This window comes from Hippocampus zosterae, chromosome 7, assembly GCF_025434085.1.
Source record: "Hippocampus zosterae strain Florida chromosome 7, ASM2543408v3, whole genome shotgun sequence".
Lineage (NCBI taxonomy): Eukaryota > Metazoa > Chordata > Actinopteri > Syngnathiformes > Syngnathidae > Hippocampus > Hippocampus zosterae.
The window spans coordinates 18,294,602-18,315,823 of NC_067457.1; the positions used below are offsets into that span (position 1 = coordinate 18,294,602).

Sequence of the window (21,222 nt, forward strand, 5' to 3'; positions counted from 1 at the left end):
TGGGCGAGAAAGAAGAGCCTCGGCAGGAGGGATAATTCATCTGCCCGGAAACAAGACCACATTGATCAGAAACCCCACCCTATGTGTGCCTGTAATGCGCAGACGAATGCTTCTGGAAGCGTAAGAAAATGTGGTCCCCACAAGTGTCAACAGGTGTGTGTTTGTATTGAATCAAGCTGTAGTTAGGGTACGGGACCTATTTCACCTCCCCCTCATACATCAAAACAATGTGACTAGTTCTACTAGTGGTCTAGAGCAGCTCCGAGAAGCTTTACTGATGTTCATGACGATGATGTTGATGATGATGATGGCGCTCAGGCTTCAAGATTCCAGCCATGCCTCCTCATTATCGAGCGGTCCTTAAATAACTCCCCATGAACAAGTGGCTTCTTCCCTTCGGGAGGATCGATTTCCCCTCAGCTTGTGACCCCTACGATAGAGCAAAGAGGGCAGGCGGTGCTCTTCTTCCATTCCAGCGGAACGTAATGAGGATGAGTTGCAGATTAAAACGAATGAAAATAGCAACAGGGCGAAAGACTGCCGTCGCTTCCCGTGCAAAGCAGGTGTGAATTATGTAATGACATACCAGAAAGTAGTCAGACGCCATTTTTTAATGTGCTGTCATTGCTTTCCGATTGTGTCCACAAGATGGCGCTAGACGACGTCCCACAGTTATTATCTATGCTGCTACTACACTAGATGAAAGTACACACAGCCTGACCACATTTTAGATTTGTGTAAATTGTTGTTGTTTTTTTAAGTACTACTTATGTGTGTCAGTATTTTCAGTGCTCCGCGATTGTCTGGCGATCAGTCCTGCCTCTCAACCAAAGTATTCAGTCAGGCACAGGCTTCAGATGATCCAGGAACCTCATGAGAAGACGCAATATCAAAAAATGGATGGAAGGATGGTTATTTTTCTTTGTGTGCCCTTCTCCAAGTAGCCAAAATATTTGCAGGTCCTGTCATCCGCTTTTCCTTGACAACCATGTTGTCACAGTGTGTTTTGGCAAGTCTGGCCTTTAGTTGGGAGAGAGGAAGATTGTTGTTGACATGATATTATGTCCACGGATGAAGTGATCCAACAGAGTGACAAAATCTCTTGGATCGAGGCGAGGACTGTGTTTAACTCGGCCGTCATTTTTCTTTTCTTTTTAAGAGGGAGCGAGGGTTCAAGAGTGTGTGAGCAGGGTGGCGTCAACTATTTAAGGGGTTCTGGTTCAGAACTGAATGTCCTGCTGAGATTAACGGAGACCTTTTCTTCTGCATCTGCAGACTAAACACATCAGCATGTCGTCTTTCCTCATAAACAGACTTTTTTTTTAACCCGCCCAAACCCCAACCATTTTAATTCATGCTCAATCGTGCTGTTTCGATAACAATCAGAAAGAGGCGCGGGCGAGTTTTCCAGGGGTCACATTAGCGGCAGGTTTTAAACGAGCCTCCCAATGCTCTCCGAAGAGGACGGACAGAAAACAGATGCGGCAATCTTCCGCAGACAGACGGACAAGACAAGAGCGTGGATGGAAAGCTGCAGCCTGTTTTGGTTCCATCACTCGGCCGCAAAACGACCACACCCTCCCAGGAATTCCCGTAGCAAAAAAACATTTCATGGCATGTGTTTTTAAAGGGGAAGTGAACAAAGTCTGCTCATCTGAAGCCCCCTGATTGGGGCGGGGAGGATCATTAAACGCAAATCACAATGAGGAATGACTGGAGTGAGTCATCGGGGCAGCTCGCTGTGCTGACGGCTCGCATGTCTGCCTCACAGTTGAGAGGTCCGGGTTTCAAGTTTACACGTTCCCGCTGTGATTGCAAGACTCCGAGAGATTCAAACCCCATTGACTGTGAGGCCGATGTGCTCACCACTAGTGAACCGTGGTGCCCCAGCGAGTGCCGGAACATCTGTCGTCATTCTGAAGCACAAGGAGAACATGCAATTTCGACACAGGAAGGCCTATCTTGGGATTTGAATCCTGAACTACAGAAAGGCGAGGCAGACATTCGTAACCACTAGTCCAACGCGCTGCAATGTTCAAACATCCTACATTTGGATCAGCATCAATTTGAATATCTGCATATGCCAGATATTTTACAACTTCATAAGTTTAGCCTGGGAATGTTTTTTTTTTTACAGCAAACCTTCTGGGGAGGGAAGCAGTAAACTTTTTTTTTCATGTCAGTGCTTGTTTTTATGTGTGTGTTTTTTTAACAACTGTAACTATTAGTCGAATTTTGCCCTCATCTGACTCTTGAAGGGGGGGGGGGTCTCCCCCTCCTGTTCCCTCTTGCCCTGTGGGTCTTGGGCCACATGCAAACCAGATGAGGCAAATCCCGCTAACCGCGCCCCCGATTACCCAACCCACCCTTCCAGCTGCATGAAGTGACGCTTGCTTGTCTCCACTCCCACTCCCAGATGTTGCGTGTGTGTGTGAGTGTTGTGTGTCTAGTGGCCGAAACGGGAACACTCCAATTTGGGCTTCCTTCCATCACGGAGCACACCGCGCTAATATTTTAGTGGCTCCTCCAACAAGCCTGGCGCGAATGCACCTGATTCCTGCGAAATGAGACCAACGATGAGGCACAGACTAGAATTTTAACCAGAAAAACAAAAAAAAGGACCAAAACTGTCTCAAGGGTGCAAGGAGAGGCTGGATTGGTGTAGATCACAGCTCAGTGAGAGGTGGGGGGGAGGAGAGGGAGGGAATGACTGCTTAGAGAGCATGATGGAACTTCAGTCTCACACATGCATGCACACACACAAACTCCACAAGACTAAAAGACCACAGCCGAGACCTAGAGTGGACCTGTACAAGTAAGTTTGAGAGTCTTCCTTTCATGTATTTCTAATTTGCTTTTGCTTTACGGTTTAACCATACACGCTCCCGGGCGTGCGTGTACTGTATGTTGAATCCGGGCAAACATGTGGCGCAATAGTCCTTCACGGGCTTCTCCAAAGAAACAAAAATGGAAGACAAGAGAAGCAAGGGTAAACAAGTGACGCAGAAACTAGAATGGAATTCAAAATTTGGAGTTCCACCACTATTTTCTAAACAGGCAAAACAAACCTTCAAACATGTACGGTATGCTATGCTATTCTTTTCTGGGTCTTGTCGGGGAGGCGTGCCTCCGCAGAAGAATACCCGCAATGAAAAACACAGATCTGGAAATGTAAGTGATTGTGGCAAAGTGAGGGAAAGGAACGGGTTATAAAAAACAACCACACAGCATTCTTTGCCTTATAGTAACAGTCAGTTTCGCTCGCTTTTAACATAGAATACAAAATGCCATAGACAGGCTAACAAATATAATTGGCCTCGCAGGATTATAAGCATTTGTTTTAGTCACCGGTACTAAATCTCTCTCGGCGCTGTCTACCCTCCCTCCTCCTCTCTTTCCCATCCTGCTGATCTCATTGTTGTCCCAGGTGGTGACAAAGCGGGAAGCGGAACAAAGTCCAAGGAGGACACGCGTGTCCAACTTCCGGAAACATTTGGATATTCAACGGACTCACCTGGCTTTGCCCGGGACCTTGCCGGGCCCAACCTCCGCCATGTCCCGGAGGAGGTCGACGGGCGACCTGGTTCCCTGGGACGTCACCCAAATCGTCGGCCGCGAGGTGAAGGCTCAACGCGGCCACAGGAAGCCGGGAAGCTCCCTGGGACAGGCCATCAGCTGGTTGAGGAGCAGCCAAAAGAGGAAGAAGAAGACGAAGAAGGGCGTCGATAGTGGAGGGAAGCAGCTGGTTTTAGCTGACGGACTTCAGACCCAGGACGCTGCAAAAGGTGAGACATTTTTCAGACGGCACAAAAGTACGGGGAAAAAAATATTTGCAGTTGCCTCGCTGCCACGACAAAGGACTACTTTGGTCTAAACTTGTTTCTCAATGTCTCGCCACGTCTTTGGCAAACGGCAGTAGAACATGGGTGGGTGGATTTAACCAAAAACATCAATTTCAGAACAAAAAGCGGAGAAAACTAGCTTTGGGTTGTAAATAATCATTTATTTATCGACATACTGCTCTTCTCATTAAAAATACAAGTCCAACAGACACACGGCCCAAAGTGTCCCGATACTTTTGTAAATGAGATGAGGTTGTTCTGAAGTTGCTGTGTGACCTCATGAGCGCCGTGTGCATGCACGTAGACAGACGCTGATCTCTAAATCCCCCTCCCCTTTTTTTTTTGCTGATGCTTTCGCTTGTTCGGCAGCTCGGAGATTACGACCGCAGTCGTCGTTTCCTGTTTTCAAAAGCCATCCCTCTCACTTGTCCCGCTGGCTCTATGTGTCAGTGTAGGAAGCGGCCCGCGACTGCTTGGAAACTTTTAAACTCCTCATCGTGCCCAAATTGGCAGTGGTTTTGCAATGTGTGTGGGTAATGATCAACAGAGACCACTTTTGGAGCGCATGGCAAACGTCGGAGGATGTGGTTAGGGCAGCGAGTGGGGTGTGGGCTTTGAATGCATGGGAACCGTGTATGTATCAAAAAGTCACATATTGGTATGCACCAGTTTAATGTTGCTACTTGTTGTTTCTTTGAATGCAGTTAAATGGAATTAAAAGCTAAGCAAAGGCTTCGGGTAGCTTTGAACATATCGTTTCATGCTACACATGACAAATGCTATGCATACCCCTAATTAGTATTTTGTAAAAACACAACAACATACCCGTTTGTATAGTCCATAAAGATTGTCAGACACACTACAGTCTGATTTCAAGCTACACCAACAGCTGAAAGGGGGAAAAAAACCCAATCTATAATGCTTTACAGAACTTGTTTATTGCCTTCTTGTTGTTACTGAGGACCACATTGTTGTGTGTTGCGTTCGCCTCCTTCAACGCAAACGCCTCAAGAAGAACCTTCTTGTGCGTTAGGCTAAGACGTACTTCGCGAAAACGTGTCTTTGTGTTTATGTCATCCCACTGACTCACTGTTGTCATCCTGGCACCGGCCGCTCGGACCCAACCATCCAAAGCTCCATCGCTGGCTCCAGTCGACGCAAATTCCCGTCCTGTGAAAAACCCACAGACGCTCTGAGCTGAATTCCTGGCCGTTTGGTTGTGAGTTTGGTTGCTGGATGACGGCTGGAGAGCACATCGCAAAGGCCCATTTGAAATGTTGAGAGGATTTTCAGGGAGCAAGCTTTCAGAGGCTTTTTTTTTTTAAGTTAAGAGCGCACACCTATTTATTCCCGCATTCTATGTAATTCCACTATATTCCAGTTTTATGCTTGACATTTTGTGTGTGTGCCTTTTTCAAAATTCTAAGCAATCATTGTGGGATTTATTTTTATAAGTCCGAATTTAGAGTTGCGCCGAAGTGAGTAAAGTTTACTGGAAGAGATGTTGCGTAATTAAGAGTAAGAAGGAAATGCAGAGAAGGTCCCAAACTAGTAACTGTTGTTGTTGACTAGAAAGAAGATACCTGTGACTATGCTTAGTTTGAATGTGTCGCATTGTGTGTAACAAATGCAGGTCTCTGCACCGAACTTGCGGCGATAACTCAAGTATGTGTGCGGTTCAGTTGGCACTTGGCATGTGCCAATTCACAATGTGAGATGACAGAGCTATGCAAAAGAATCGAAGGGCTGAGCGTCTCGTTATGAAAGCGGGAAAACAACCTTTTTGCTCTTTTCCCCCCCGAGCTGTCTGTGGGGCTGCTTTAATACACATCGACGGGTTGGCGAGCAATTAAAAAGACAGGAGTGTGAAAGTTTAATGAGAAGCCCACACAATTGCATTATTCACAACACACACACACACACACACGCACACACACACACACACACACACACACATTGATGAAAGAGGTCATTTTACCTGAATAAGCAGACACCTCCAGTCCTCATCCATCACATCCGTGAGGTAAACGACTCCTGGGCAACGGCCCCCTGCCGTGAGGCGCTCGTTACCATGGCAGCAATACAGTCACAGCCAACAATGCCGTGAATCTTATCTTCATGTCGCGGTTGGGCTGTTTGTTTATTCAACTGCAGAAAGGATAAGCCATTTAACAATCTTTCCACGAATGAATGGCAACAAATGCAGGGCTGCTTAAAATATACACATTGAAAATTTATAAAGTGAAAAAAAAAAAAGTTGGGCCCTATAATATTGTCGGCTCCTGAATCTATTTTTTTTCTGAATTCAATGGACATTGTGCTACTCCCTCAGGCCAAAGCCTTGTTGAGTATAAAATTATTGCTGGGGCGCCATCCGGTGGTGGGGGAGAATTTAGATTTTTTTTTTTTGTCAAGCCATAGCCCTGTCTCATGGAAAAGTAGTGCTTTGCCGCAATCTTGTAATTTCAACAAGACAAGAAAGGCTGTGTAACGTGCTTCAATTAAAAGTCCTTGCGATATTTTAAGAAGTGTGTTATTACATCTGGGAAATGTTTACAATTTAAGCATCCAGTCTCCTTTTAGTCAACGATTCAAATGTCTTGCTGCTCGCGTTTGGTCTCGCATCCATTTAGAAACCAGAGAGCTAATTTTAGAAGCTTTCATTTCTCTTTATATAGTTGTGCACTCCTGCAAACTACCGCGCGATTGTGTTGAGCGCGCGGGCTTGCGCAGGGCAGCAAACGGGTCGTTTTAAAGGAGACGGCGGGCGTTTGATGCGGCGGCGAGGCAGCTGGAAGACATCACGAGGGAGTGGAAGGCAAGGCGATAAACATATGCGACTATATATGTACAGTCAGATGGGCTGTGTGATGTCGTAGCCACACCTGTTGAAACTGTGCATGCGCGCTTTCAGAACTTCTTCCCGGAAGGCACAAAGTGAGTTTTCTACGCTAATTTCACTCATTTGAAAACAATTGCTTGAATTCCGTTGTGCCTCACTTGCCTCGAGACATGATTAATTCGCAATTGATGCCTCAGACACGGCGTCATTTTCCTCTTAGTCATCAGTGTATCGCGATACGTATCAAATCGTCTTATGAGGATCATGAGGTAGAAGTTGGTTCGATGTCGCCGATGGGTTGTTTTTTGAGTTAAGGACAAGCATTAGGTTATGTCATAACGGGGGTGGCACGGTGTGTAAGCGGTTGGCTCGTCCGCACCACAGTGCAGAGGTGCAGGGTTCGATTCCGGCTCTGGCCTTCCTGTGTGGAGTTTGCATGTTCTCCTTGCTGCGATAGAATCCAGCAAGACCCCTTGTGAGGATAAGAGGATCAGAAAACAAATGGATGGCTAGATGTACTTGTTTTGTAATGGCACTACGTAACCACAAGATGGCAGTGCTGCGGCAGATTGGCTTTCACTGTGGAGTCGCAAACTTGGAAGATGAAACTGTAACAGCACTCATGTTCAAGGTCATCTAAGTTCATCCGCAGTGATTACTTGTGTCGTTGTTTTGCAGCGAATGTCATTAATCTGGCAGGTTGGGCACTTTAACAGCCGCACATCCAGTCAAAACCTTAATGGCGTCTCGGTGTGGTCACCTTGGCGACCACTTTGAGGAGGCCACACGTCACACGCGTGCCATTAATGTGCATGCAGCGTGTGCTGGGCTTTGATCACAATGTATCTGGGCCACATTCTCTCTCTCACACACACACAGACGCACTCAAAGGCTTATGGTGCTGAATGCGGTGCATGTTGCGGGTGTCGTTGCGCTGGTGAGCTCCATCATGTCTCTCAGGCTCCATGGCTGCCATTGCTGATTACTTCACAAACACGGGCAGAGGGAAAAGCTGGAGTGATGTCATCTCACTCCTGTCATTCCTTCAGGGGTGTAAACACCCAAAAAGCAGAAATTGAGACTCCATCTCGAAAGACTCTCAGCCTCAAGCAATTAAACGCGGGGAGAGGCTTATAAATTCTTCACTGAGACGCATAGAAGCTCCCCCCACACCCACCTTCTTCTCCGCACTCTGTAAATCATCTTTTTTATGGGAGGCTTTTTATCTATCTAGTGTTGGGGGAGGGGGGGTGAGACACGATCAGGATGACCATGATTTCATCCCTGCCCTCCGCCTCGTGGCCATTTTGTTTCCCGATGAGTAATATTCCGTTTCACAAGAGCCGATGTGATCTGTTGTCGGCGGCCTCGCTCTGGAGAGCTGCTATTGATCGGTGGTCAAAATGACGGCGCCGTGATCTGGAAATCATCAGGGGCTCTCAGACAAACGTATTGCGATGTCCTTCGTTTTCATCTTTGCCGTATGAGGATTGCAGCGTGCTTAACAACTAATCTGCGCATTAGCCGATTGCCCCACGGACATACGGTACTCCAACTTGCTGCGCCGTAAAAACTGTGTCGGCCTGCGTTTTTGAGAAACAACTTTGCGAGGCGTCACTTATCCTGAATTGACTGAAACCACAAGCTACATGGCATGGTTGTCAATAAAAATTACATTTCCCTGGTTGCTGTACTTCCATTAAAGCGATACAAAGACAGGAAAAGAAATAGTGGATATTTGAGAGGATCCCATACATTGACTATACTCATGCATTTCCGTGACAGAGACTCTCCACGCTTCACTTTTTCAACATAGGTACATGTAAAATTATAAATATAACACGCACATTGGTCCGACTCGGTGGCTACGCCGTCCCTTCAGATTAAAACATAAACGTTCTCATCATTGCAGCCGTGCGAATGAGGCGACGAGCTTGTCAACGAACTTTTCAGATCTTCCGTCACAGCCTTTTTATCGGCGTCGCATATCGCCTCTCTGACAGCTCCATTGATGGCCGGAGGCACCCGAGCGCCGCATGTAAATCGTTGTGTGAGCTACGAGACGGCACAATCAGCTGTGAATGCTCCACTTTGGAGCGGTGGAGAATGGGAGGGGCACCTTCCTATTTACACACGCCTACGCACGCACACACATTTCATCGTGGATGCTGGCGTCTCTGTCTTGAGCAGCTGGATTTGGAGTGCTCGTGGATCATGGCAGTCAGTCAGCACTGATTCAGCACTAAAGAGGGCAGGGGGCTCAGGGTATTGAACAAATGATGATGGACATAGCGGAGACCTTTTAGTGGGGGGGGCTAAGGGGATCGTCTCCAAAAATGGGGAACAGCGTCCAGAAGCGGAAGAAGGTGGAGATGGAGAAAAAGCCCACTGTACTCTGGGAGAAACCAAAAGGCTTCTGGCTGCTTAGACGAACAGACAAACTCAAGACAGGTAATCCCTCATCTATTCGATGTTACTTTGAATTCATTCATCATCATATCATCATTTAAAAACGGCAAAAAATATCAATCCAAAATGCAGTACAGCACTGGGGAATTTTGAGCGCATGTGGGAATTGAGCTTTGGGCTTGGGAAGAAGTTGCAGTGACCCGGCGTCACATGAGTCATCGTTCTGCATGCTTCCTGCTTATTGCACAAGTTTTTCTGTGTTGTGTGTGGCACCATTTACGCAAGCTTATCTTATCCCGCACTGACGCCAACAGCCCCTCCAACAACAGCCGAGCGCAGGATGAGCAAGTTGAACACGCGGTTTTGCGCTGACGCGCAGATTGTCAGATTGTGTGCCTCCGTAGCCCTTTGTTACCATCATTGAATTCTTTATTTTTTTTACTATTTATCTATCCATCCAATTGTCTTATCGTCACGAGGGTGGCGGGTGTGCTGGAGCCTATCCCAGCACTGTTCGGGCAGTAGGCGGGGTACATCCTGAACTGGTCACCAGTTTATAGTGTTTATTAACCTGCCATGCATGTTTGTGGAATGTGGGAGGAAACCAGAGTACCCGGAGAAAACCCACACAGACACGGGGAGAACATGTACTGTAAATTCCACACGGGAAGGACAGAGCCGGAATCAAAGAAAGTAGCAACATATGATGTGTGGCACCACAATAAACTTAATGGGTTGAAAATTCCATCGCTCCGCTTGTATTTATGTCATTAATATTGCATCATAATAAAGTGGGTGATATTTGTTCCACACAAATGAATGCTACTAACGGGGGGGAAGTGGATTAAAAAAAAAAAAGCTACATCGTGTTTTGGTTTGACCTCAAAATAACAACTTAGTTGATGGTCCGCTGGCTTCTAATGAGGTGGTTGCCAGGGCAACCACGCCTTGCCTACTTTCATGGTTTAAAGTGTGACCAGCCAGGACACCATTTGAGGTTAGACAAGTGATAATGATGTGTGCATAGCTAAAAAGCACAAGAAAATACAAATAAGTCCATTTTTGAGACATGTTACTAACGTCACACGATGGTCTTGTTTTTATCTGTTGTGAATCGTTTGGACTTTTTAAGTGTTTCATAACTGTAGTCATATTCTGCAAAATTGCTTTTGTGAGCATGATTTGTAATTGGACGTGAAAATTTGAGCCACTTACCCCAGCAAACTACTCCTCTGGTGAGCATGCTGAAGAAGTTCTTCCCAACCGAGGAACAAAGGTCCTGGTGCTCCCGTACCTGCATTTGAGAGACAGTTCAAACAACTCAGGTTGAAGATGTGGGCCATTCTCACGAATCGCCTCACGCGTGGTCACTCATGCAACTTTTCACGTGAAATGAATCCCAGTTCCTGTTTATCTGCTCTATTTCACCCCCCGACAACAACACACAGAGCAAGAGAATATCGTGCAAACATGGAAACATGACTTGGTGCCTTATTTTGCAATGTCCTTGACCTTCAATTTTTTTTGGGGGGGTGGGGGGGGGTTATTTATCTTCCTGTCAGGATCATGACAACATCAAGCTTTACTGATTGACTCTCTGTTAAAAAAAAAAGAAAAAGAAAAAAAAGAGAGCGACTTCAGGGACCGTAACGCAGAAACCTGCAGACAGAAGTAGGCCGTGTAAATGCAAAGAAGGAGCTTCCGTCCCGTGCGCAGGTTGCGAGATTCAATATTCCGTCACCCCCGCAGGGTCAGGTTCATCTTAAAGCCTTTGTAAAGTGAGGCTAAGACGCTCGCTTTGAAGCGCACATTCACTGCCGACTGCTGTCAAAGTGGGCGATTCCTCGTGGAGAACCGAAGCAGATCAAGAGAGGACTTTTTCATTTGAGGCCATACGGTAACTGGGCTTCTTCCGTCTGCGAGATTCTCCAGAGACAAATGCACAAATGGTGAACTAACGTTACCCTCCGCCACGGGCACAGCGCTATTTTGGTTGAAATGAAGTTCTCAAATCACATCAACATAGTTCCTGGGCATAAAGGTTCCAAAAGCTGGCCTGACGTACAGTGGAACATTGACTTTGCTGAATCGTTGCGCTCAGTCAAATTTCCTGTCATGAGTTGTACGCAAAAATGTGAGTTTTGGCAGTGAACATCCCCCCCCCCCCAAAAAAAACGACATCAAGCGCTTCTTTCAATGCCGTTTATTGCCAATTGCAGTTTGATTTTACTGGAAAATTAAATATTGAACACCAACACATGAACAGATAACATAATAATCGCTTGCATATATTCTTTATCCTCTCTGAAAAACTACACATGCTTCAGGTGCTTTGTCATGACGCTCTTCTTTGTCCGACCCTTCCAAATCTATTTGATATCTATGTGTCCCCTGGTGGTCGAGGTGCACACAACTGATTTCATTTTTTTTTTAATATGTTTGATTTTGACTTCATGTTCAGCACTTTGTATGCAGCTGTGGCTCTTTTTGAAGTTAAATTGAGTTAGTCACACATTCTGACATGGTCTCGCGGTTCCGGCTGCGACACGCAGTGCGTTAGATGGCCGCAATTTGTTCATGAATAAGAATTTTGAGGAACACGTCACGACATTTTTGCAATCAAAATAATCACGGTGATGATGATAACAAATGGTAATAAAAGCGGTGGTGCCGCTCAGTCGTGCGGCTTGAATGCATCTCTGTCTTCACTACAAAAGGACTCAATCCAATGAAGACGTCATAGCATACACTGAAACACACACACACACAATCAGCAGCGTGTAACCTCACTTTTAGCTATTTAGAGTTCCTTTTGTTTTTCTCTCAAGATATCAACCTTTTTCTCACAATATTACAACTTGATCTCATAAAATTACATATTTGGGATTTGAGTATAATTCTTTATTCTCTATTTCTGCACCTTAGGATCATTTCTGTTTTGGTGTGTTGCGTAATTCTGTGATCCAGTCATTGGATGACTTGCAGAACACTTGGACGACTTGCAAATTCAATTTTCTGAATTTTCTGCGGGCAGACGACACACGCGTGTGTGACGTTGAGTGTGGCGGACACAAGGCCGCATCTATTCCATTTTAATGCGTTGGGCGTGATTTGCCCCCGTCACTTCCCCCGTCCTTCGCAGCTCAGCTTACAATCAATCTACCGTGACGCTGCAGAAAAGCGTGGCCGAGTGGTAAAAAGTCCACGTGTGGAAGCTTTTACTGTGTCAAAGGCATCAAGTTTGCAGGACGCGGCTTGTCTGATTTGAACTGAGCAGCTGAAGGATGCAGGTCTATCATTATCCCATCAGATACTAAATGAGTCCATTCATCAGTGGCTTTAAAAATAACTTTTGGGCAATGGCAAAAGGTTCCTGGGGGTAAGGCCTTCGCTTGACACCCTGTCATTTTACCACAGTCACACACGCGACTTGACTGCATGAGAACGTAGTGAAGCATTAAAGGACTTTCTGCCTCATTTAAGATTCCATGGCTCTTATGTCATCGCCTATGATGACCACAGCCACAAGGGGGCGTATTTGCATCTTGTCATGTGACTGTGTGTTCATGGTCACTTCAGCTCAGAGGAGTGCGCAGCTCTTAGTCGTGAGTGAGACCACCTTTTTTTTTCCTTCTCCCTTAAGACCCATACCTATGCACCAAACACACACACAAATAAATAATCTACAAATAAATGGAATACACAGTTCAACACATACCCAAAACACACAAACGGACAGCAAACACACACACACATAGCTGCAGGATGTGTGTATCTGGTTACACTCTCTGCTCTAGAGCAGGGATGCAAGGTCACATCCACAGAAGGAAAATAAACATTGTCGTGATGTGCGGGCGTACCTATTGTTGTGGCCCGTGAGTCTCGCGGCGGCCGCATGAGAAAAATAAAGGTTTGTAATCTTCTACGGTAGGCAAAAACTTTAGCTTCCCTGCCAGTTTTCGGAGCAACACGGCAGTGGTATACCTTGCGTACGATGTCGTAGTGATGTTTCCGCGGTGACGCAAGCGTGACTCATGTTCCTATCTGCAAAAGATACGAACACACAGTATGTTGATGATTGTGGTCAGGAAGAGCATGAAAATGAACACTCTCCGGTCAGTGGGGTCTTTTGGTCCACTGCGCTTACCTTGGTACGGGGTGTCCAGAAAATAAATGAATGAAAAGAGGGAGAACCGCCTCCGTAGCATTACGAGTCAAATAAATCTTGCTACCCAGTCAGCAACATGAAACATCAACAAGGGCATAACCAAGCTTGAATTGCACTCGATTAGATGTGCTAATGAGTCTTTTCAAGCTGCACTTTAAACAGGCTGTAAAAAATAATTTGTTTGCCTCGTCAAAAAATGCTTACAAATAAATTGCCGGCGCGGTGAATATGTACCATTTATGCCAGTTGGGGTTTTAAAATTAGCATATGTGAGGCCACGATTATGCGCCAAGATGTTGTTCTCTCGTGCTGTGGAATGGCAAATCAAAGGCATTTGGAACCCAAGTCTGGTAGCCCCCCCACGCCCACCCCCCGCCCCTCCCGTCCCGCAAGACCAGATGGCATTTCTTTAGACCTTCTGATGAATATTGATATCAGGAGTGGAGTGAAAGAGGGAGTGGGGGTGTTTAACTTGCTTGATTTCATTAGGAAAAGCTGCAACATTTGGGAATAGGAGAGACTTTTGGGAGTTAAGAGTGAGACAATGATGGATTGCGATGAGAAAGCGTGTTAGGTTAAGTGACGGGCAGGTGCAGGAGCTAATCCACTGGCATGACTCCCATTCAGAAAGCTGCTCTCACCCGAGTTTGGAATGTCGTTAACCGCCTTGCCAAGGCCCGGCCGGGGTTGAACTGTGGGCGAACATTCCCCCCCACCCAAAAAAAAAAAAAAAACTACACCCGAGGAGACAGCTTTGGCATAAACACGGACTTCTTTCTGCACACCCATCCCATCGACGCGATCATTCGAGGCGAGTCAGGACACAGGAGCGACCGGATGACGCCATTAAAAGCTATTTATAAATCAAACAAGACCTCGGGAGCCGCGGGGCTGAAAGGCCAGACGAGCGGCAATGCGAAGGAGGAGAGATTGGCAGCGGCCGGCAGGGAAAGCGATGCGAGGAGACAAGAGGGTGATACAGGCGCACCCATTCGTATTGTCCCCGCAAGGACACAACCTCAGCTGGCCCCCTCGCCTATGAGATAATGAGACAAAGCAGATAGGCTGAAGGCATCTATTAGGCAATGGTGAAGTGTGACATGACGACAATTAGTGACGATAACTGCATGCACGCGCCACTGCATGACCACCAATCACCATGTTTTAAAAACAAACCAACTAGAAATCCGTTCAAAGAAACGGTGGTCACATCACAAAACCAAGTTGTCATTTTCAAACAGCGAACTCCAGACTAAAACGCTCTGTGAATCAGCCACGACTTTATGATTATAGATTCATAAAACTAAAAGGTTACAGCTGGAAGAGTTAATTTCCCAAATTCCAATTTAATTTGGGATCTTTTTCTTATGAGCCTGTTTTTGTTGCAAGCCCCTGAAAAAAAGAGTAAAATATATCTACATAATCCGCTCAACCTGGCGGGGTTGGGTGAGCGAGGGCGTACATAGACGCGTGTCTCTATACTGGGGGTCATGGGGCCGGATGGTGCCTGAAAGCCAAACTTGGACTGCTGAGGGGTAAGCGGTGGTCCTTTAGTTGCCAATAAATGGAGGAGAGCTGAAGAAAAAAACACAGGGAGGGAGCGAGGGAGAGAAGGAGGTTGGGGGAGGGAGGGTGGTTGCCGGGTATCAGACACAAGGATAAGGCAGCTGGGCTGGAAGCAGGTTTTATTGTGAGCTCATTTTTCCAGAGCTCGGCGGACAGTCGAGGAGGAGGAAGTTTGTTCGGACCTGTTCTTTATCAGCAATACCTGCAACTTTGGGTCCAGGAATTTTATAAAGTCCAGAGACTTTATAAAGTACTTCGAGACATTTATTTTTTTTTTGGGCAGGGGGGAGGATCTGTCATGAGGCCAATATAGAGGATGGTGGTTTATTTGAGGAAGAGCATCCACTCGCTGCTCTCAGTCTTCAAGAAGAAGGGTGAGTGCTGCTTTCTCACGGAATTTAGTTACGGTGATGAATTTTTGCGTTCATGCAAAGAAGATACAAATCCCAGTTCTACAGCTTCTACGGCACAAAATAGCCCCCTCCCGCACCCCGTCCCTGCACAGGAAAAAAAAACTGCCGTCGATTTGGGGGTCTCTCTAATGAGATAAACTGCTTTACCGGCGGCCGTCTTAATCAACCAAAAGCCCTTAGCCTCCTCCACGAGTCTGCTAAATCTTAGAGGCAGGGGGTCTCCTCCTTCATGTAATCCCACAGTGACTCACCTTATGGAAGTAGAGAGACCTTCTAATAATATTAAACGCACAACAGTCGACATATTGTACGGACATACTCAAACTAACTGCCACTCCTGTGTGAATGCAAATAATCCGGACAGACTGGACCATCCAGTTTCAACTATAAAGGACTGTCCAGTTCTCCACAAAGGAGACTTCTTGGGAGGAGGAGGGGGGGGGGGGGTGTGCAATCAATCCGAATTATCTAATTCCCCTGCGACGAGCAGAGAATTACAGATACTGAGATTAGCCAGGATGGAACATCTGCCCAGCTTCTGTTCAAGACGCGGTGTCACATTCGCAACAGGTGGAAGCGCACCGGGTTCACTATAAAGCTGATCAGTTCTGGCAATCTGTTGAGCAGATTGCTCATGTTGGTTACCTAAAGAAGACGACGGGTGCAGCTTTCGGACGACAAATAGTTTGGAGGATCTGATCCAGGGTGTCCCCCGCCTACTGCCCGAAGACGGCTGGGATAGGCTCCAGCACCCCCCGCGACCCTAGTGAGGATTAAGCGGTTCAGAAAATGGATGGAAATGGATGGATTGTGTTCCAGAACAAGAAAGATTGTTAGTTGCGTTAGTTGCTAGCAACCTGCAATTCCCGCAGAGTCCAAAGAGTGTGACTTCAATGAGTTAGTCGCATTCAACGGATCTTTTTGTTTCTCATCAGCTGCTACCAAGGCCAACGACGAGCAGAAGAAGTTGGCAGTGCACTACTCGGCCTCACAACACTTCCGGGAGAACGTTTTCATCGAGGGCAATCGGCCCCAGTACCTGGAGGACTTGCACTCGGAAGCTCAAGAGGGCTTGAAAATATTACAGCGGGAAGGTCAGCAAGGTATAGAAAACAGACTTTTATATTGGGTGTTGTTTATACGTGGGTATAATATATACGTTAATATGACCGTCTTGATTTGATTTTCACAGAGCACCAGAGCGGAGTGAACTTTGCTGAAGATGAAAGCTGTGCTGTAAGTGCATATTTCATCAAACGCAAAAATATCCGCCCACCATCTTGTGCTTTAAATCTATTTTTTTTCCCATCAGTCATCAGCGCATCCAGAAGATGATCTCGACTCCAAAGATGAGGAGGGCTCTCTCGAGTCAAAATCCAACTCGGGGATTAGTGATACCACAAGAACTTCTTCCACCATGACCAGACCTGCGCTCACTCGTCAAAGTAATCAGCGCTCGTCACTTGGAAAGAAAACATTATATTGCGTGAAGCGTTTATCACGCCACACAGTTAGTAGCTCTATTCTGCACTACCTCTCATAGGTTCCACATTCAAGCCTCTGTATCCAGTGAAACGGTTAGAAAAGAACAAGAAGAGGAACAGAAGGACGACCATTATGGGTATTCCCAACCAGGTCCAGAAAGAACTCGGTAGGGCAGAGTACAAGCGCTCACGTAATTGCTTATTTTGGTGCTGGGCATGTCAGTGAAAGTCACCTGTCCATTTCCAAGCATTGCACAGAGGCTCGACCTTCCAGCAAGTTGCTTCTACGGAACTACCCAATGACAGCAGCCAGTCGGGTGTTTTCATCATTCCAAGTGTTGACGGAGGGACTCCGGTGATGACCAAGGAAGGAGCAAGGGTGCACCTGTCACAGGTGGAAGTAAGTTCCACCACCTGAACCGGCGATAATTTTTTTTTTTTAAACATGATAAAGCTCATTTTACATCCCCAAAGCAGGTATCTGATGATAAGCAGCAGATGAAATTACATCTTCAGGATCTTTACAAGAAGGACCAAGCCTTCAACCACCACGGATATGGACCTCATCACGATTGGTCATCTGTCACCAGGCCCAAGTCTGTTGCGGTACCTGGAATGACTACTTTTACTTCCTTCAACCCATTAAGGAGTAGCTTCCTCTTAGAACCACAGGTAAGGAAACAACGGGATAGTATTCCGTACAGCAGTGGCCTCCAAATCCGGTCCAAGACACCTGATTCAAATGATCACCCGTTCACACCATTCAATTTCCCGCAGGGTCCAGTGATGTCCGTATCTCCTCAGGCTACCTACCTATCTACAATCATACCAAATGCGGTGCTGCCAGCCTCGGTTGAAGTCATCGAAATTGACCGCGGCAGCCAACGAGGCAACAGCGTCCACACACTAAGCAAAAGCAGCCTGGCTTCTGAGGGTTCATCAGCCAGCCCTTTTCTCTCCAGAAAATCAGAGAGTGACGGCTCCCACGCCGATATTTCTTTGTATAATTCAACAACGCAGGGTACCTCGCACAAAGTGGAGCTCAATCTGCAGGGAATCTCCAGCCTCCAGACTCCAGCGAATCGCATCAGTGATAGTGAAAATATAGTACCGAACATGGTTTCCGACCCTGTCCTGCCATGTAGCAGTGGGAATGATGCAAAGATCAAACGTCATTCCACTCGAAGTCTCTCCATTATCAAGACCAAGCTACCCCCGGCACCTCCGCGAAGATCAAATTCGCTTCATAGCAATAAGATACAGACTGATTCCAAAGGGCAGGCACAGAGCAGAGATGCAAATGTTTCTGCTTCTCAAGGAGGATCAAGTGCTACAGGAAGTAGAGCGACAACGGAGGAATCACAAGTCACCGCTGAAACAAACAAGATTCTGGATCCGGTGTCAAACATTGCAGAATCCAATTGCCATCCTTTAAGTCCTGCTCAGGTTTCTGCTGGCGGAGCAAAAAAAGCAGGAGAGTCCATCTCGGAATTGAACCCTTCCTTTCCGCAGAAAAATCACTCCGAATGTGAGAAATTTGAACGGACCATTTCCCCTTCCAGCGGCTACTCCAGTCAAAGTGGTACCCCAACACTTTCCCCAAAGGAGATCACTCCAATTTCTCCAGATAAACACAAGACGAAACCGGTAAAGCCGGAGAGAACTGGGTCTCGGGCGTCATCCTCAGCCTCTCCATCCTCATCGCTGACCTCCCTATCGTCCGGTACATCCGAGCCCGTCAATTTGGATGTTTCGAATTCTTGCACTTCTAATTTGCCGCCGGCGTCTGCAAAAGATCTCACTTCGCCTTTGAGAATGGAAGTCAGAGATCTGTGGAATGTACCACCGCCTCCCAAAATCAAAGCGCCGTGTCCCCCTCCTCCTGAAACATGGGCTCAAAATAGTCACGCCGTTGCACTCCTGTGTGGTCCCAGCCCCCAAATCACCAAACTTGTCACAGAATCAACAAAAACTCGAGAAAATGCAGATATGCATGAAGGGAGCCAAACAGAAACCCGTGACTTGAGTTTTGAAAAACAATCCCAGGATGAAACGGAAGCATCGAAAATAAATTCAACAGACGACAAATCGTCGTGCGACGTTGCCGGAGAGGTCCATCGGGTTAAAGAAAATACGGAACGTGCCGGTACAGAAGAAGATACATTTTCAGCTGAGGACAGGATTGAAAAAACAACAAAAACTCAAGATCAAGAGAGCTGTCGCTGGACAATGACTGGCTCTGGCAGTTGTGACGTATCCGTAAAAAAAGAACCACCGCCCGTTATGAAGAAGCCACAACCGGGGGGGGAAACAACGTTGACAGAGAGCCAACAAAGCGATCGTTGCAAGATCGCCGCAATCTCCGCGATCTCCGAAGTGGACACGAGCGAAGTCCGATCAATACGAGCAAATTCTATAGATTCGCAAAGCTTTCGCATAAGCTCACCGCCACCTTCACCTCCACCTGCTTACCAGCCTACGCCGCCTCTCTCAAGAAAATCACCTCCCACCTCGGTGTCGGTATCACTCGATGAGTTGGAAAGAGTACAGGAGGAGAACTGTGTCGCAGAATCATCTTGGCCACCTCCACCGCCTCCGTTAGAGGGAGACTCGGTCTTGGACGGAGGGGATGAGATAGAATTTCCTCTCCCGCCTCCACCTGACGTGGCTTACAATATTCCAGCTGAGGACGCTTGTGCCAGAGGGTTGGAAGTTTCAGACACACCAATTCCTTCGTTAGAGGAATTTGTCAAGACAATTCAAGACTCTGGTGAAGCCGAGACATCTGCACCTCCGGATCCAGTTTTAGTGCAAACTGTAGTTTGCGACAACAAAGACGCAGAAAGTTCGGACGGACCAGTGCGGACCCTCTCGTCAGCTTTACAAGGTCCTTCATTTTCAACCGGCAATCCTGCAGAAATCCAACCGTTGCTCTCCGCGATAGCTTCTGGCAGTTTCCCAAAGAGACGCTCTCTTGAAATTGAAAGTCACCCTGCTACTGAATCGCCCGGCACTTCACAACTCCCTGCGCTGGTTAAATCCCCTTCACCGATGGAGAACCTTACCGCCGGGGTTGCCTTCAGAAGGCCCCCTGGTACTGCGCATCGAGACAACAGGACCAAGGAGCTTCTCGCTCGCCACAAAAGTGCGCCCATCCCTAAAGAGGATGCGAACATACCTCTCGTCACCCCCTCTTTACTTCACATGGTCCGCCTCCGTACCGTCAGTACAAATGAGGACAGCGCCGAAGCGCTTTCTGAAGACGGCTCACCAAAAGAGGTAGCTCTCGTAGAGGAGATTGGTCGAACCGCGAGTGTGGGGCAGCAAAACACTCCGCCAAAGCCTACCCGTAAGTCACTGAAATCTCCCCCACAAGCGGTGAAAACGTACGTGACACCTAACACCCCTTCCATGCGATTACAAGAAGCCATTCGCATAAAAACTGCAGCACTCTCATCAAGAGAAGGTCTTCCATACCGACTGGGGATGAGACCGTCCTACCACTGTGCGAGCGAACCGGGGATATTGTCCCACAAATCATCGGAAGCACTTGACACACAAAGGATCCCAGCTTCTTCGGCAAGCTTCATCTTCTCCAGGAGCGCTAAGCAGGTTGTTATTGATACTGGTGCTACGCCGGAAGATCGGGCTGGTGTGAAGCAAAGTTTAGCAGGCGATCTTGTGCGGTCTTCTGACCAAACGAATGCCGCCGTTTCCTCAAGCAGCGGGTTGAGGTCTGAACGGGTTCCGCCACCGGTCGCCAGGAAACCTTCGCATGGCGGCGTCAGTTTTTCACAACAACGTCCAGCTTGTTCAGCTCGAATGGATAGCGGTGCTTCTGGCACAGAGGCTACAACAGCACAACATTCCAAGGGAACGGCGCTTCCCGAGACAAGTATGGGCCAACAACAATATTCATTTATTCATATCTTGCAGCTGTATGAAGGTAATGACAATGTTTCCATCTGTTGTTTTTTATTTTCCTCCAGCTACAAGAGTGACCGCAGACACAATTGAAACACTGTTCTGAAATCAGTTTGTGGGAAACCAACCAAGAAGAGCCAAAGGAAAGCCTACAAGCAAGTTCACTGCATAAATGGGACAATAAACTCACATGAGTTGCATTGAGTTGGGAAAAAAAAGCGCCTTAGCCTGAAATGGCCTTCCACATGTATTTATGCAAATTAATAGCTATCACTTTCTTATGATAGCTTTATTCTGGAGTATTTTTCTAAAGCCCCCCCTCAGGATATACTGGTGTACATATGGGCTGAACTGTAAATACTGTGTGAGGGTGCCCTCCAGTGGCTGAATAGGTGAACAGTCAGATCAGAGTGATCATGTACAGATTTCGGTTTTGGTTTTGTAAGATACAATTTAATAGGGATGATGTACAGGGCTGTTTGTCACTAAAGGCTGAAGAAGGCTCCATTAACAGTGATATAACTTTTTACTTGGAGAACAGGACAGAAATAGATCATTCCGGTGAGACAAAGGG

The 21,222-nt window shown here is 46.9% G+C and overlaps 1 protein-coding gene and 1 long non-coding RNA gene across 9 annotated transcripts; one reads left to right on the plus strand and one right to left on the minus strand.

The window, feature by feature from the left end:
- Window positions 1-2,398: 2,398 nt before the first annotated feature.
- Window positions 2,399-20,855, plus strand: kiaa1522 (KIAA1522 ortholog). Of its 8 annotated transcripts, none has more exons than XM_052070285.1 (10): window positions 2,399-2,815; window positions 3,428-3,785; window positions 16,176-16,334; window positions 16,433-16,476; window positions 16,553-16,685; window positions 16,784-16,891; window positions 16,973-17,124; window positions 17,199-17,396; window positions 17,502-20,619; window positions 20,714-20,855. In XM_052070285.1, exons 2-10 carry the CDS (start codon window positions 3,554-3,556, stop codon window positions 20,752-20,754), a joined length of 4,185 nt encoding a protein of 1,394 aa, XP_051926245.1. In that variant the 5' UTR covers window positions 2,399-2,815; window positions 3,428-3,553; the 3' UTR covers window positions 20,755-20,855. The 8 variants fall into 8 exon arrangements, with proteins under 8 accessions (XP_051926245.1, XP_051926251.1, XP_051926242.1 ...); XM_052070291.1 differs by having other exon boundaries at window positions 17,202-17,396; XM_052070282.1 differs by having other exon boundaries at window positions 2,400-2,815; window positions 16,176-16,343.
- Window positions 3,647-10,693, minus strand: LOC127603809 (uncharacterized). The gene is made up of 3 exons (XR_007963131.1): window positions 10,309-10,693; window positions 5,821-5,990; window positions 3,647-3,776 (listed from the first exon to the last, which is right to left on the minus strand). It is a non-coding gene; the product is annotated as an uncharacterized LOC127603809 (long non-coding RNA).
- Window positions 20,856-21,222: the final 367 nt, after the last annotated feature.

What these genes read in the sequence shown, in the direction of transcription:
- kiaa1522 (XM_052070282.1), top strand. Translation starts at nt 3,554, where the DNA reads ATGTCCCGGAGGAGGTCGACGGGCGACCTGGTTCCCTGGGACGTCACC. An exon ending in GACCCAGGACGCTGCAAAAG is followed by an intron (nt 3,786 to 16,175) that starts GTGAGACATTTT and finishes GTTTCTCATCAG; the next exon opens with CTGCTACCAAGGCCAACGAC. An exon ending in TGCACCTGTCACAGGTGGAA is followed by an intron (nt 17,125 to 17,198) that starts GTAAGTTCCACC and finishes ACATCCCCAAAG; the next exon opens with CAGGTATCTGATGATAAGCA.